This window comes from Carcharhinus amblyrhynchos, chromosome 19, assembly GCF_965287045.1.
Source record: "Carcharhinus amblyrhynchos chromosome 19, sCarAmb.v2.hapA, whole genome shotgun sequence".
NCBI lineage: Eukaryota > Metazoa > Chordata > Chondrichthyes > Carcharhiniformes > Carcharhinidae > Carcharhinus > Carcharhinus amblyrhynchos.
Window position 1 is genome coordinate 26,401,058 of NC_137342.1, and position 17,324 is coordinate 26,418,381.

Below are 17,324 nucleotides of genomic sequence, written 5' to 3' on the forward strand. Positions count from 1 at the left end.
TCCTGTGCATCAATCTTCAGTAGACAGACAGACAGACTCCAGAAGGCAATTTGTCTCCTCCGTGTTTTGATAAAACTGTGAGAAATCAAACAAAAGAATGAATTAACCGGGCGAAGAAACTTCTGCCGGGGCTAATTGTCTCGCGTCTCGTCTTGAGTACAAGTATTACCCTGGAGACATGTTTCTGGCTCTTCAAGAATGTAATGTCTGATGCTCCGGCAGCAGGTATGGAAATAGTTTGGAGTAAGCCGAAAGATAAACTCGTTGTATTTGAATTTCTTGCCAAATGAGCGCAGTATTTCAATATAGAAATAAATGATGCGTGGTGTAACAAGACTGTTATACAGTAATTATAGATTAAATATTATTGGAACAATAATTTATTTGTAGTTTCTTCAAAAAGAGCCTGTTACATGCACCTTTGTACTCGGGACTGACACCGGAGTTAAACCTTTCAAAGTTACATACATTGTTGAGAAGTAGTACACTTCTGGTGTCAGGAAGCTTCATTGTAATGTCCGGTAGGAATGAAAAAGAAACCACTTTTGGCACGTCGCAATGATGTTTTATCACTGGAAATAACGTTTCACGTTTTAATTTAGCATATTTTTAAGTGTTTAAATAATTTAAACGTTCAATTGTTACTCTAATTACCGACTGAAAGGTAATTTTAATTCTCACATGTTTGATGCTCTTATTCAAGGGTACATTAACTTGAGTATGGAACAATGGTTTACTGCAGGACAGTTTTCATTGTTTCATCTGGATTAAGTCTATTTCCAATCCAAGCAAGGAATTGTGATTCTCAACTTTTTATTTTACAAGTCCCAATACAAGGCAACATGAAACCTGTAAAGTTAATGAAGAGATAGCTGTTACTTTTGTAATATTCAAACACACATATATAAGATACTTTGACTCAATATTAAAATTTAAATGATCAGAATTTTATTTGCTAATTTCCTCTCCACCCTATAAGGCTCTGACCCTGGCTGTGATATTGCTTTCACATGTGGGGTTAGCACCTCTGCCTCAAAGTACCAGGGACCTGGATTCAATTCCAGCCTTGGGTGACCTTGTGGGGTTTGCACATTCTTCCCGTGTCTGTGTGGGTTTCCTCCAGGTGCTCTGGGCTCCTTCCACAGTGGATTGGCTATGCTAAATTGTTCCAAGTGTCCCAAGAGTTGTAGATTATAGGGATTAGCATGGTTAATATGTGGGGGCATGGGGATAAGGCCTGGGTAAAATATTCTGTCAGACAGTTGGTGCAGACTCAATGGACCGAATAGTCTCTGCACTGTGGGGATTCTAAGACAAGAATGATGAATTTTGTCCATGTGACCAGTCTTCACAATCTAAATAGTTAATGCAAACCAACTATTTGGATGCATTGCAATTTATCTCAAGTCTTTCCCATTTAATTTCTAAATATACCGCATATACCTTCCAAAAGAATCTCAGGTTGATCATTCAGGAGCACTGAAGCCAAGTGAAACATTTTTATACTATTACTTGTATAATACAGATTTCAGAAGTCTGGCATATATGTGCCTGATGAAAGTCTTTGTACTGTTCAATCCAGCTCCCTTGTTCCAGTGGCAGAATGACACAGTTGTGCAAAATGGGTATTCAATTCCACTGCTGGAATTCTGTCTTGAAACTGAAAAATACTTTTCTTACACCTCAAGCACTGTCTTATCAGAGATGAGCTAACTCAACACTGACAAAGAATTGAATTTAGGTCCAATAAATGGAAACGCTAGAAGTGCGTTCCAGGTCATCTAGCATATGTAGAGTGAATAAATAATTTGACATTTTGAATGCATTGTTGCCAAGGATGTCGGAACAAATCTCCATTCTTCTTTAAATTCTACCATATGACCTTAAATGCCCACCTATACCAATGAAATCCATAATTTGAGCCTTTTAGTATTTCATTGGAAGGAGAGCAATTCTGGCTATTTAACACACCCTCTCTGTATGGAGCTCGAGTTCAGAATCTTCTGACCCAGAGGTTTGCTAACTGAGCAAAGGTAATACAAATCATTTGCAATTAGAATGTAAAACTGCAATACTCAATGTGTTCTTTAGACAGCTATATTGTCACATTTCCTGTGTTTAAAGTTGTTCAGGGAAAGTAACAGTGAAAGATAAAATCTTAATATCTTCATTCTTAAATTATAATTGATGGTTGTTGTACATATTCCCAATTCAATAAAAAAAATTAGAATCAAACCATCTTGTGCCTGGACTGGCAGGCAGACGCCTGACCCAAAGACATGCATGGCTCCCTCACCATTGAAAAGATGAGGCAATACAGAGGTAAACTGATTAAACATTTATAGGCATCTCAGGTATTCACACTTCATTGCAAAGTGCATTAAGCAGGAGTCAAACCCATTCCTTTCTTATCTGTCATGAAGATTCTTCACATTCAGGTATCACAATTGTAGCTCCCTACCCCACCCATCTAATTCAGGGTATTTGTATTTTTACCATTGTCATTTTCTTAAAATTTTTTGCTAGCTGAAAATTGAAATGGTCTCCACTTTTAAATACTTTTTTAAAAATGATAATGTATTCTTAATCCAGTTAGGGACATCTATGCCATGCTGGATAAGAAGCAAGAGCAGTGAGTCAATTATATCATAATTTTAGCATAAAGGGAGGCAGAATTATAACAGAGAAGAGAATTACTTCTCTCAAAGGGTTATGAGTCTGTGGAATTCATTGCTCCAGAGTGCAGTGGATGCCAGGACTTTGAATAAATTTAAGGAAGAAGTGGACAGATTTTTAATTGGTAAAGGCTTAAACAGCGATGCTGAATGGGCAAGCAAGTGGAATTGAGGCTAAGATGAGATCAGCAATGATCGTATTAAATGGTGGAGCGGGTTCGAGGAGCTGAATTGCCTACTCCTGCTCCTAGTTCCTATGTTCTGATGTATGGCTGTTTTGTGTTCCATGCATAATGTGGCTAGGTTGGAAGTTGACTATATTGTACAGTTACAATTCTTCCAGATATTGTATGAAATTATTAATGTTGTTCTAACAACAACATACACTTGTGCAGTGTTTTTAATACTAAAAATGCCCTATGGTATTAAACAAATGGCATCTGAGCTATTGGAAGGTTTAGGAGAGTTGACCATATAAATCATGTGGATTTTAAGGACGGTTTTAAAGGAAGCAATGGAGAGGTGGAGGGGATCAGGTTATAACTCAACACAGACTGTTTGCTGAACCAGCAATCTGGTGTTTCAAGTTCATTTGAAATTCAATGCATTACCACTGAGCCACTGAGAGAGCTACTTATGTACCCACTGCCAACAAATCTGTGAGAGTGGGATGAGTTGCAAAGACATTCCTAAAGTTTTATAAGTCATGTTTGGTGTTACATATTGAAAGCTTGAGATTCCCAGTCAATTTACTTGGAAATTTAGACAATAAAACAAATGTTCAATGAGAATTGTCAGAATATTATGATCATTGGGTTCAAGTCAATTCTATAAATTCTATTTTGACATAGTTTTGAGTTTCAAAGATAAATTGATAAAATAATTTCTATCTTCGGATCTGTGGCAAATGCATAGGTAACAGTCCAGATTTGAGCAATGAACCTATCTTCATTCAAAATAAAATCAATCTGACAGTTTTTGCAAAATCGGTGTTTAGCTTGAGAATGCACAGGAAGTTTGTAGAAGAGAGTGTTTCTCTTTTGAAACAGTGAGGAAATATTTATAGGCTCTATAGTTTATAGGGAGAAAACAACACAAAAATCTCTGAGCAAAGTCTTGGGTTAAAGTAGAAGCTGTTGGAAATACACAGCATGTCAGAGAGCATCTGTGAAGAGAGAACTGCAGATTTATTGTTAAAGTTCACTCTGCTTCTCCCACCACAGGTACTGCCAGATCCATTGAGTATTCTCTATTTCTATTCCAAAATATCTAAAGTTTAAAGAATTCCGTACTTAAAACATGCTTCATGTTTTTACAAAGTGTAAGAGTTTATAGCCCCCGTGTCATTATTTGATGAGGCTGTCCCCAACTTCAGGCTCTTGATCCCTGGACACCCGATGCAGAGGACAGAGGACGTGTTAGAGAATTTCCTTGTGAATCTACCCCTGTTGCTGGCCAAGATGGGGGTGTCCACAAGTCCAGGCTGGACATGGTCTGGGCAGATAGTCACTCTGGCTGCCTCCCTCTCTATCTGATCATATCCCCTGCCTAAGTAGCCCTCAAAATGAATTCACTGCGTCTGCCCACATGCTTGAATCCTTTCCTGACCATAAGAACATAAGAAATAGGAGCAGGAGTAGGCCATCTAGCCCTTCGAGCCTGCCCCGCCATTCAATAAGATCATGGCTGATCTGTCGTGGCTCAGTTCCACTTTCCCGCCCTCTCCCCATAACCCTTAATCCCTTCTCTTATCAAAAACCCATCAACCCGCTTCTTAAAAATATTTAGCGAGGCAGCCTCCACCACTTCAACGGGCAGAGAATTCCAGAGATTCACAACCCTTTGAGTGAAGAAGTTCCTCCTCAACTCCGTTCTAAACCGCCTCCCCTTTATCTTGAGGCTGTGCCCCCTAGTCCTAGTGTCTTTTTTGAGCGGGAAGAGTCTCTCCACCTCTATCCTATCCATCCCATTCATCATCTTATACGTCTCAATGAGATCTCCCCTCATTCTTCTAAACTCTAACGAGTACAAGCCTAGTTTATTCAGCCTCTCCTCATAGCTCAATCCCCTCAACTCCGGTATCAGCCTAGTAAACCTCCTCTGCACTCCCTCCAGGGCCAAAATATCCTTGCGCAGGTGCGGCGCCCAAAACTGCACACAGTACTCCAGCTGCAGCCTCACCAATGCCCTATACAGCTGCAGCAAGACCTCCCTACTTTTATATTCAATCCCCCTCGCTATGAAGGCCAGCATCCCATTCGCCTTCCTGACCACCTGCTGCACCTGCAAGCTGGGTTTTTGCGATTCATGCACAAGGACCCCGAGGTCCCTCTGCACCGTCGCCTGCTGCAGTTTTTCGCCACGTAAGTAATAGTCCTTCCTACCATTCTTCCTACCAAAGTGGACCACCTCACACTTGCCAACATTAAATTCCATTTGCCATTTCCTGGCCCATTCGCCCAGCCTATCTAGATCCTTCTGCAGACTCTCCACACCCTCCGCACAATTTGCCGTTCCCCCAATCTTGGTGTCATCAGCAAATTTCGACACCCTGCACTCGGTTCCCTCCTCCAGATCATCTATATAAATGGTAAATAGCTAGAGGACACTACTGGAGTGTTTGGTAGGATATTATTATTCAACTTGATCAGTTTCCTTTGTATTTTTGATGTAGCTTTCTGTAAGATGCATTCCTTTAAAACAGGGCAGTGTTGTTTGATGACACGAGGATAACTGAGAGTATTTTTGTCATTTGAATTAAGCAGACATTATACACAATTGACACAGATGATACAATCTTGGTTGCAAGTGCCAAAACTAGGTTGAAGTGCTTAGGTATGTAGATCAAAGTAATCCAGGATTAACTAAAGTCAATTTGTTCTTTGATTTTATTTGCTAGTTTGCTTTCAGACCTTACAAAAAGATAACAAAAAGTATTGCAGCTAGTTTGTTACACAATTACAAAGAATTGTTGGACTGATTGAATTCTAGCTGGTACAGTGTCTCAATATAGTTCTTAAACAATTCAGCACAACAATTTGTGGATGTGTAGAGGCAAGGAATGCTTAATACCATACTGTAATATTTTACATTTGCTTCCCTTCCTCTTTACTGTTTTGACACATGCTAAAGTTCTGGTGCAGCCTCAGACTCATGTCCTGGTGATATTTCTCAAGGGTTGCATACAGCTGTGTCCTGGAGAGCTGGACACCCTAGCTTTCACTGTCTACGATCCTAAGTATCCCAGTGGCAGACTCATAGGCCTAGCTTTTCATGGAGCCGTGAATCTGCTGCCTGAGTGGCAGAGCTCGAGTTAGCAATTACAGTCACAGACATCATTTTCTGAGAATATAAAATGCCGTATTACCATTAAAAAAGTAGCTTTAATGAGAGAGGTGCAGTGGGATTGTCACTAGACTAGTAATCCAGAGACCCACAGTAAAGTATTGGTGATCTGGGTTCAAATCCCACCACAGCAGATGGTGAAATTTGAATACAATAAAATCTCTCGACTTAAAAGTCTAATGATGACCATGAAACTGTTATTGCTTGTCATAAAAAAAATCTGGTTTCCTAATGTTCTTTAGAGAATGAACTCTGTCATCATACCTAGTCTGATCTATATGTGACTCCAGACCCACAGCAATGTGGTTGACTCTTAAATGCCCTCAGGGATGGGCAATAAATGCTGGCCTAGCCAGCAATACTCACATCCCTTGAATGAATAAAAAAACTAGCACGTGATGCTGCACTGTTTGCAATTCAAAGCCATGTAGATTTGCAATAGTTTATTTGAGATTTTTATGAATAAAGTATATTTTTGGAAAAAAAAATCTAGCACACTTACAGTGAAATTGCTTGGTCATAATCCTGCCATTTTAATATATCCTAAGCATTAAAAGTTAAACACTAACTCAACCAACTGCACTTTGCAACAAGATTTCCAAAAATACATATAGGAATAGCTGTTAAAATAGTTATATGAACAATTTTTGCTGGATTTAATTGCTGAAAACAGGTCCTAAAGCAGCTTGGTAGATAGAACTTACAGCATTGACATTTATTGCTGGCATGAAGTAAGAATGGTTTCCTCAGATTTCCCAGCACTAAAACACTGCAGCCCAACTTGATTCAAAGTAAGTAAGAGGTAGTTAAGAATTATTTGTGTAGAATCAGGGAAGTATGTGTGATAATCTTGTCTGCTCCTGGTGCTCTTTTTGTCTACTGCTTGTAGTCGGCTGCTGATTACCAATGATAAGACATGTGGGCATCAGAACTCTACGATCTTGTCTAGCATTAAAGATGTTTTTAAAACAAGCTGTCACACTCTCAGCAAAACAATCAAGTGATCAGCCACTTTGACTCCAAGTGCTGGACACTTTGAATGGTGAATCTGGTCAATCAATTAAATTTCACTGTTGACTATTAATATTCTTTAGTGCAAAAAAGATTCTGAAAATATATCCCTGAAAACCAAATAGGAACCAGTATCTCACATTGCAGTATCAAATAATTACACATTAAAAGAAATACAAAATAAAAAATATCCTTTGTTACCAGTCAGTCTGGGCTGCATGTGCCCAACTTGGTGTTGGTATAATGTATAATAGTAAATGTGAGAGTGGCACGGTGGCACAGTGGTTTGCGCTGCTGCCTCACAGCTCCAGGGGCCCAAGTTCGATTCCAGCCTTGGGTGACTGTGTAGATTTGCATGCTCGCCTCATATCTGCGTGGATTTCCTCTTGGTGCTCTGGTTTCCACTCAGAGTCCAACAAAGTGCGGGTTAGGTGGATGGGCCATGCTAAATTGCCCCTTAGTTACCTAAGGTGTGTAGGTTAGATGGATTGCCATGGGAAATTTGTGGGAAATAGGCTGGGAGAAAGGGCCTGGGTAAGATGCTCAGAGAGTCAGTGCAGATGGGTCAAATGGCATCTTCTGCACTGTAGGAATTCTAAGATTCTATAAAATACTGGAAGTACTCAGCAAGTTAATCTTTCCTCATGATTAATTCCAGCATTTTCTTTCAGATTTATTTCAGATTTCCAGCACCCATAGTGTCTATAGGAAAAACTCAGCAGATCTAAGCTTTTCCAGTTCTTGTTTCAAATTCCAGAATCTGCAATATTTTGATTTTATCGGTGGGAGTCAACGATGGCACTGTGCTTAGCACTGCTAGAAGTCTCACAACACCAAGTTAAAGTCCAGCAATAATGGTTGGAATGAAAGTCTTTACAGGTGATCAAGTCTTAAAGATACAGACACATTGTTGCATTCCAACCATTATTTTGTAAATTGAGTTTGTGTCTTTATATGCCCTGTTTGTGAACACAACTCCCACTCACCTGATGAAGAAAGCTTATGGCTTGTGCTATCAAATAAACCTGTTGGACTTTAATCTGGTGTTGTGAGACTTCTTATTATGTTATTATTACCCAGTCCAACGCCAGCATCTCCACATCATGGTTAGCACTGCTGCCAGGGACCCGGGTTCAATTCCTGGCTTGGGTCACTGTCTGTGCTGAGTCTGCATGTTCTCCCCGTGTCTGTGCGGTTTTCTCTGGGTGCTCTGGCTTCCTCCCACAGAGTGAATGATGTGCTGGTTAGGTGCTTTGGCCATACTACATTCTCCTTCAGTGCACCCAAACAGGTGCCAGAGTGTGGTAGCTAGGGGATTTTCACAGTAACTTCATTGCAGTGTTAATGTAAGCCTACCTGTGACACTAATAAACAAAAGAAATATTAACTTGGCTGGCAATTGGGTTTTTTTGGCAGAGTGGGCTGCGGTGTAACAGTTCTGCCGGTCCTGTAGGTGGCAGCAGCGCCCGAGGCTGTGGTTGAGCTGCCGGGAAGAGGGTCTCTCTTTCGGCCGCTCTCTGTCTCCTCGGCCCGGCAAAGGGGCGAAAGATGGCGGCAGCGTCGGAGAAGTCGGGGTCGCTGCGGGAAGGGAGCAGTATCCCGTACAAACAGCGGCTGGAGGTGAGTGCGGGAGGTCATGGGAGAGATTCCCTTGGGGGCCGCTGAGATTCCCGTCCAGTCCGATATCAGTCGCCGTCTGTGAGTGACTCCAGGCACTAGACCTCCCGACACTCCCTCCAATCACGCGGCAGTCTCCACCCCGACCCCGGCAGCTCCCCCCAGCCGGGCAGCTCCCCCCCCCAGCCGGGCAGCTCCCCCCCCCCCCCGGCCAGGCAGCCCCCCCCCCCCCCCGGCCAGGCAGCTTCCCCCCCCCCCCCCCCGGGCCAGGCAGCTCCCCTCCCCCCCCCCCCCCGGGCCAGGCAGCTCCCCTCCCCCCCCCCCCCCCGGGCCAGGCAGCTCCCCTCCCCCCACGCCCCCCCCCAGCCGGGCAGCTCCCCTCCCACCGCCCGCCCCCCCCCCCCCCAACCAACTGCCCAACCTCCCCCCCCCCCCAACCAACTGCCCAACCTCCCCCCCCGCCCAACCCCCCCCCCCACCAACCTCCCCCCCCCCCACCCGCCCAACCCCACCAACCTCCCCCCCCCCCCCCCACCCGCCCAACCCCACCAACCTCCCCCCCCCCCCCTGCCCCACCCCACCAACCTCCCTGCCCCCCCCACCAACCTCCCCCCCCCCACCCGCCCCACCCCACCAACCTCCCCCCCCCACCCGCCCCACCCCACCAACCTCCCCCCCCCCACCCGCCCCACCCCACCAACCTCCCCCCCCCCACCCGCCCCACCCCACCAACCTCCCCCCCCCCACCCGCCCCACCCCACCAACCTCCCCCCCCCACCCGCCCCACCCCACCAACCTCCCCCCCCCACCCGCCCCACCCCACCAACCTCCCCCCCCCACCCGCCCCACCCCACCAACCTCCCCCCCCCACCCGCCCCCCCCACCAACCCGCCCCCCCCCACCAACCCGCCCCCCCCCACCAACCTCCCCCCCCCACCCCACCAACCTCCCCCCCCCACCCGCCCCACCCCACCAACCTCCCCCCCCACCCGCCCCACCCCACCAACCTCCCCCCCACCCGCCCCACCCCACCAACCTCCCCCCCACCCGCCCCACCCCACCAACCTCCCCCCCCCCACCCGCCCCACCCCACCAACCTCCCCCCCCCCACCCGCCCCACCCCACCAACCTCCCCCCCCCACCCGCCCCACCCCACCAACCGCCCCCCCCCACCCGCCCCACCCCACCAACCGCCCCCCCCCACCAACCTCCCCCCCCCACCAACCTCCCCCCCCCACCCGCCCCCCCCACCCCACCCACCCCACCGCCCCCCCACCCCACCCACCCCACCGCCCCCCCACCCCACCCACCCCACCGCCCCCCCACCCCACCCACCCCACCGCCCCCCCACCCCACCCACCCCACCGCCCCCCCACCCCACCCACCCCACCGCCCCCCCACCCCACCCACCCCACCGCCCCCCCACCCACCTCCCCGCCCCGCCCCACCCCACCTCCCCGCCCCGCCCCACCCCACCAACCACCCGCCCCACCCCACCAACCTCCCGCCCCCCACCCGCCCCACCCCACCAACCTCCCGCCCCACCCCACCAACCTCCCGCCCCACCCCACCAACCTCCCGCCCCCACCCGCCCCACCCCACCAACCTCCCGCCCCCACCCGCCCCACCCCACCAACCTCCCGCCCCCTCCCGCCCAACCCCACCAACCACCCGCCCAACCCGCCCAACCCCACCCAACCCAACCCGCCCAACCCCACCAACCTCCCGCCCCCACCCGCCCAACCCCACCAACCTCCCGCCCCCACCCGCCCAACCCCACCCACCTCCCGCCCCCACCCGCCCAACCCCACCCACCTCCCGCCCCCAACCGCCCCCTTTCCGCCCCCTCCACCCCAACCCCCCCTCCAGCCTGGCAGCTCCCTACGTGATCCTAGCTGATCCCCCATCTTAATGCCTTACTCCCTCATTCTCCCCATACCTCTTGATACCGTTAAAATCTACAAATGATCTGTCTCATTCTTGAATACATTGTGACTTGGCTCCATGGTCTTCTATGGTAGAGAAGTCAACAGGTTCACTATCCTTTGAATAAATTTTTCCTCATCTTAATTCTAAATGGTCTATTCTGTATCCTGACACTATCTCCCTGTTCTAGATTTCCCCCACCAGGGAAAACATTCTCCCTGCATCTAGTCTGTCCAGCCCTGTTAGAATTTTATACTTTTCAATCAGACCTCCTCTCATCATTCAATGGAACTCATCTGTGCCAGTGTTTATACCCCCACATGCCTGTTCCATCTAATTTCATCTCATTCTGTCACCATATCCATTTATTCCTTTCTCCCTCTGTCCATTTCTATTTTCCGCTTGAAGGTACAATTTTCCTAATCTATTTTTCGTTCTAAATTCCACACACTGGATAAAGAGAGAAAAATAGAAATTGCTGGGAAAACTCAGCTGGTCTTGTGGTATCTGTGGAGAGAGAAACTGTTAGTGTTTCAAGTTCAAATGACTCTTCTTCAGTTCTTTCTACAGATGCTGCCAGAGCTGCTGAGTTTTCCTAGCATTGTCTGTTTTTATTTCGTATTTCCAGCAACCACAGTATTTGGCTTTTATTTCTCTGGATTAAGAAGTTTCTCTTGAATTTCTTATCGGGTTTATTAGTGACCATCTTGCACTTATAGTCCCCTGTTTTGATCTCATTCATAAATGGAAAACATTTTTATGTCCACCCTATTAAATCCTTCATAATTTGGTAGATCTCTATTAAAACTTCCCCCTCAATTTATTTTCTAGAGAAAATCCAGCTTACTCAGTTGTTGCTGATAGTTATAGTTTCTCAGTTCTGGTGCAAATGCAAACTTTCTAGTACCTTCTTCAGTGTCTCTATATCCTTTTTGTAAGATGGAGAACCAGAATTGTGGACCATATTCAAGGTTAACCTTTCTGCTTTTCATATTTTTATGGCTTGTTTGTTCATTTTCAAATCAAACCTGAACCCCATGCAATAATCATGATGCCTGGGCGAACTGGTAATTTGGCATCTTTTCTTTGAGTCTTGAGTATTACTTATTTTTTTAAAAAACTCCTTAAACATTACTGAATTTACCTACCACCCACTATCAACTTCAGTAACTGTGAATCTGCTTGGTGATTTTATGCCTTTTCATCACACCTCCGTATGAATTCCCCTCCAAAGTGTTGTTCACATGATGGCCGCACTCCTCTCTTGCCTCCTCACATGCGGTACACCTGCGTTAAGCTGCTGCTAATTTGCTTAGATAACTATTTTGCAGATCTCCAGGAAAGTTTCTGCAGATGTCTAGATGTCTGGGAATCCTGCATCTTGCACTTATAGTCCCCTGTTTTGATCTTATCCATAAATGGAAACATCTTTATGTGTACCATATTGAATCCTTTCATGACTTGGTAGATCGCTATTGGAACTCCTCTCAATCTTTTTCCTAGAGAAAATCCAGCCTATTCAGTTGTTCCTAATAGTTATAGTATGGTTAACAAAGCACTGGTTTAGACAGTCCACTTTCTCTTTGTATTTTGTAGACGTTCTTTTAAGTATGATGAAAAAAATGCAACTCAGTTGTTGCCCTGATGCTGTTATGTGACAAGAGGACACATATACACAACAAAAAGATCTGTCCACGCGTGAAGTTCTGTGTTAACCGGCTGTTAAAATGACATATGGAAATGTCTTGTTTCCAATGAACTTTACTGTCCTAGTGAAATATTTTTTTCCCCTTTACCTTGCTGATGTTCACAAATTTAATTTTTCATGTATTTTGAAAGCTATTTCTTTGTGATATTGTTTAGATGCTGACTGGAGACTCCACTGACAATTTGATTAAACGCATTATGAGACTCATTCTACAAGACACTTATGAGGCCCAATCAGAACTACACACTATCATGCTGAATTTGTTTGAGAAAATTTCTATTAACGGAGCTGAGGACTGTCGCCCAGAAGCACATGTCTTTTTGCAGCGTTTCGCCGAAATTGCGTGGTCTGAACTGGTGGATGAGTGCTTTGCTGAAGGTAGCATGAAGTTGATTCACTCACATTCTACGTTTTTTCAGGCTTTAGGCTTTTTGCGTCGAATATCTTGTTACATGCCTTGTGTTAGACGCATGTGGGATAAGCGATACAGAATTGTTACAAACATTGGCATCATGCTCGTTTTTGATGGTGAAATTACACACTTGCGCCATTTCATCTGGCAGGAATGCTTGAAGATTCTCTACAATTGCCTTGTCTTGTGTACTGAAGATGACATAAAGTATCTTTGCCAGTTACAGATCTTTAACTGCCTAGAAGTAGCCTGGAAAATGTCTGATCAAAGATTGAACCTTGGGTTGCTTGTTAAGGCATGGCTGGTCTTGGCGGAGCATTATCACATTCCAATTTGTAAGCAAACTTGGGATAGATCCTCCTTTCCCCAAATAATTTGGTACCTGTCACAGGAAGATGAATATGAAATGGCTGGCGTTCATGTGGCCAGAAAAGCCATGATGGCTGTGGAGAATCCCGAAGAATACAGGAAAAACCCTTATGTGCATTACCAACATAAAGCGAGATATGTGTCCACGATTTCTGACATAGAAACCAAGCCACCAGAAACATTCCCAATTATATGCTCTTCACCTATGTGTAACGAACTGGAAGATGCGGACTGTCACTTTCGCTCTTGTGAACGCTGCCGGCTGACGTATTATTGCAGTAAAGTCTGCCAGAAGTACCATTGGAAACATGGTCACAAGGAGGAATGTGTTCCACTGATTCCAAAGGAGGAAATCCTTAAATACTACACCGACGACGTGATAAATGACTTTCAACTGTACTGTATAAGCCTGTCGAACAGCAAGATGCTGGAAAGCATTATGGGTCAAACCATTCCAAAGCGCAGGAGAGGAGATGGTGTTCGATGCTTGGGCGTTCTTGTTAAAAATGAGCAGGGCCAGTGGGTTACCATCGATGAGCAAATACCAGATTCCAAGAAACATCCCAGAAGAAATCGACCCAAAGACTAACTTTTTCCTCCCTCCCAGTAGTTTATTGGTTATTTATGAATAACGTTCACATTGCAGCCAAATGCTTTTCTGGAGTTGTATGAGACCATTTTTAATGGGGGGGGCATCAATATTTATTTTAAAAAGCCAATGGGCTACAGTGGAACACTTAAGATATCATCATCAGTTGCCTGAATAAAACAGTCGGCTGTTTCCCTCTTAAACACTACAATTCTACTTAAGGACCATAAAGAAATTACTCTCACCATTTTGATGCTGTTGTGCACTCTTATGGACTCAGTTGTTCCCATTTCTAGTCATTTTTAGCAAATTCCATTTCCAAGCCTACTGATGCTATTATAATCTGGATCTACCCGAGTTGTTTAAAAGCTCAGCGATACTCACCTGGACAAAATGTGAGAATTGGAGAAATGCTTTATAATTTCTGAATTGCCCCATTATTTCTTACAATAAGTTATATATAGTACCTTTACAGTAAGAAAGTGTCCCAGAGTGCTTCGCCAGAGAGTAATCAAACACAGAAATACAAACCTTGAGTCAGAGAATTACAGCCATTTTATACCCGGTAAAAGAAACTGAATAAAGTAGCGGAAATTCAGTTCCTGACAAGTGAATAGAATCTTCACTTTGTCAATTTGAAACATTGAACACTTTGCTTCCAAATTAATCTGAGATTGACTGTACTTTGCTAAAGTTGGTAGAAAAATAATTCAAGATGGATGCATGGAATTGTAGAGTGTTTTGCCTTTGAGAAGAAATGCGTTTTAGTTTGATATTCTCTCATTCATTTATAATGTACCAACAAAGTGACGTGTTATATTGAATCTGATTAACTTATTTAATTTGATTGTGTTATTTAGCACCTGATCTTAAATGAGAAAGGTTGGTGACTTTTGTTTTATTGATTATGCTGATCTAGAAGCTGTTTTGCTGTCAATTATATTCATTTCTCAGAAAGGAGATCTCTTATTTTACAATTAAATTAAAATCTCACCAAAAGGTGACCTGGACTTTAAAATACAGAGTAATTGACGTTATTTTCATTGAAAGCTTAACTCGTGTTAAATAGGGATTCTGTGATTCTGTGCACTCCACTGAGTGCCTTCTTCACTTGTTCTATGCTCAGAAAATATCAAATCTGCGTTTCGGAGCTTAAGGACTTAGAACTATTTTAAAGAAGAATGCCTAACTTTATAGTGGAAAGGCTTGTACTGAATTAATAGCATAAAATAAAATTTTAAAGGTAACAAGAGATAGTGAAGCCTTGTAAATGTCTAGGTACTTGCAGATAATGAAGTAACCCATTTGAAGATCAGGACAGCTGTAGACAAGATGTGTTATATAAGAACATAAGAACATAAGAAATAGGAGCAGGAGTAGGCCATCCAGCCCTTCGAGCCTGCCCCGCCATTCAATAAGATCATGGCTGATCTGTCGTGGCTCAGTTCCACATTCCCGCCCTCTCCCCATAACCCTTAATCCCCTGTCTTATCAAAAACCCATCAACCCGCTTCTTAAAAATATTTAGCGAGGTAGCCTCCACCACTTCAACGGGCAGAGAATTCCAGAAATTCACCACCCTTTGAGTGAAGAAATTCTTCCTCAACTCTGTTCTAAACCACCCCCCCTTTATCTTGAGGCTATGCCCCCTAGTCCTACTGTCAATTCTGAGCGGGAATAGTCTCTCCACCTCTATCCTATCCTTCCCATTCATCATCCCATTCATCAATGAGATCTCCCCTCATTCTTCTAAACTCTAACGAGTACAAGCCTAGTTTATTCAGCCTCTCCTCATAGCTTAACCCCCTCAACTCCGGCATCAGCCTAGTAAACCTCCTCTGCACTCCCTCCAAGGCCAAAATATCCTTGTGTAAGTACGGCGCCCAAAACTGCACACAGTGCTCCAGCTGCGGCCTCACCAATGCCCTATACAGCTGCAGCAAGACCTCCCTACTTTTATATTCAATCCCCCTCGCTATGAAGGCCAGCGTCCCATTCGCCTTCCTAACCACCTGCAAGCTGGGTTTTTGCGACTCATGCACAAGGACCCCGAGGTCCCTCTGCACCGTTGCCTGCTGCAGTTTTTCGCCACGTAAGTAATAATCCTTCCTACCATTATTCCTACCAAAGTGGACCACCTTGCACTTGCCAACATTAAATTCCATTTGCCATTTCCTGGCCCATTTGCCCAGCCTATCTAGATCCTTCTGCAGACTCTCCACACCCTCCGCACAATTTGCCGTTCCCCCAATCTTGGTGTCATCAGCAAATTTCGACACCCTACACTCGGTTCCCTCCTCCAGATCATCTATATAAATGGTAAATAGCTGAGGCCCCAACACCGACCCCTGGGGCACTCCACTAGTCACCAACCGCCAATCCGAATAGCACCCATTGACCCCCACTCTCTGCCTCCTATTTGACAACCAGTCCTCTATCCACGCTAACACCCTACCCCCAACTCCATGTCCATGTCTGCAATAACCTCTTGTGAGGTACCTTGTCAAACGCCTTCTGAAAATCAAGAAAGACCACATCCACCGGCTCTCCTCTATCCACCGCCCTAGACACATCCTCATAGAACTCCAGTAAATTTGTCAGACACGACTTCTCCTTAATGAAACCGTGCTGTGTCTGCTCTATCAAGCAATTCCCCTCAAGATGCCTCGCTATTTCCTCCTTGATGACGGATTCTAACGTTTTACCTACAACAGACGTTAAACTAACCGGCCTATAATTCTCTGCCTTTTGCCTGGCACCCTTCTTAAACAACGGCGTAACATTAGCCGTTTATTTAATTACTATAAATCTAGAGGAGCCTTTAGCATTTTGAAATAGTCTAGAGAAGGAATGCTACTGCACACATTTCAGTCAGCCACATTGAGCAATGAATTCTTCATCTGATTCAGCTAGGTAAGAATACTGCCTGGTTGTTTTGTGTTTCTAGACAATCCTGTGACGATTTTTTTGATATGGGGAGAAAAATAATTGCACTCATTTCCATGGCTAGAAAGTATGTTTTTTTTTTCCAGATTGTAGGAGAATTATATTGGACAATTAAAATAATATTTCTTTCCCCAAATAAACATAGCAGAACCACTAATAGGATGTAGCTCAGACTCTCTGGCTTGTGCTATGGATTGACCACAAGATGGTGCTCTTAAATAGTAGTCGACAAGCAGTTGGCTTATCTTTTTCATATTAATAGCTGAAAGCAAATACACTTCGTTAGACTCAAACCCTTGTTTTGAACATTTTCTCCTAGTATGGCTCATAGGTCTTGTTTTATCTTGGCTTTAAGGTTCGCATTTTATCTCGGTGAAGTGTCTGTTCAAGATTTGTTCTACAAGTGAGACTTCTGCTGCTCTCAGAACAGTTGGAAATCTCCCATATTAAACAGTAGACGAAGTGGATGCTGTGGCATATGCTACAGTCTGCAGCTTCAGCTGTTCCAAACATATTTTAATACCAGATGTGATTGGTGTCATAGTAATATTATTCAACCCCAAATTGTGTGACTGCTGGAATTTATACATAGTTGTCACAATCAGGAAACTTCAGTGGTCAGAAAAGGTGAGACTGATTAGCATTAAAGGTGTGTTTATTTTCAGCAGTGAGACAGATTAAAATCAACCACAACTTTGCACCAAAGGTAATGAATTCAGTTCCTAT

General features: G+C 44.6%; 1 protein-coding gene across 2 annotated transcripts; it reads left to right on the forward strand.

Moving 5' to 3' along the window:
* Positions 1–86: 86 nt before the first annotated feature.
* On the forward strand, positions 87–14,687 carry LOC145355382 (uncharacterized). 2 transcript variants are annotated; one of them, XM_080207397.1, is made up of 2 exons: positions 87–225; positions 12,438–14,687. In XM_080207397.1, exons 1-2 carry the CDS (start codon positions 211–213, stop codon positions 13,650–13,652), a joined length of 1,230 nt encoding a protein of 409 aa, XP_080063523.1. In that variant the 5' UTR covers positions 87–210; the 3' UTR covers positions 13,653–14,687. The 2 variants fall into 2 exon arrangements, with proteins under 2 accessions (XP_080063523.1, XP_080063522.1); XM_080207396.1 differs by lacking the exon at positions 87–225 and adding an exon at positions 8,551–8,651.
* Positions 14,688–17,324: the final 2,637 nt, after the last annotated feature.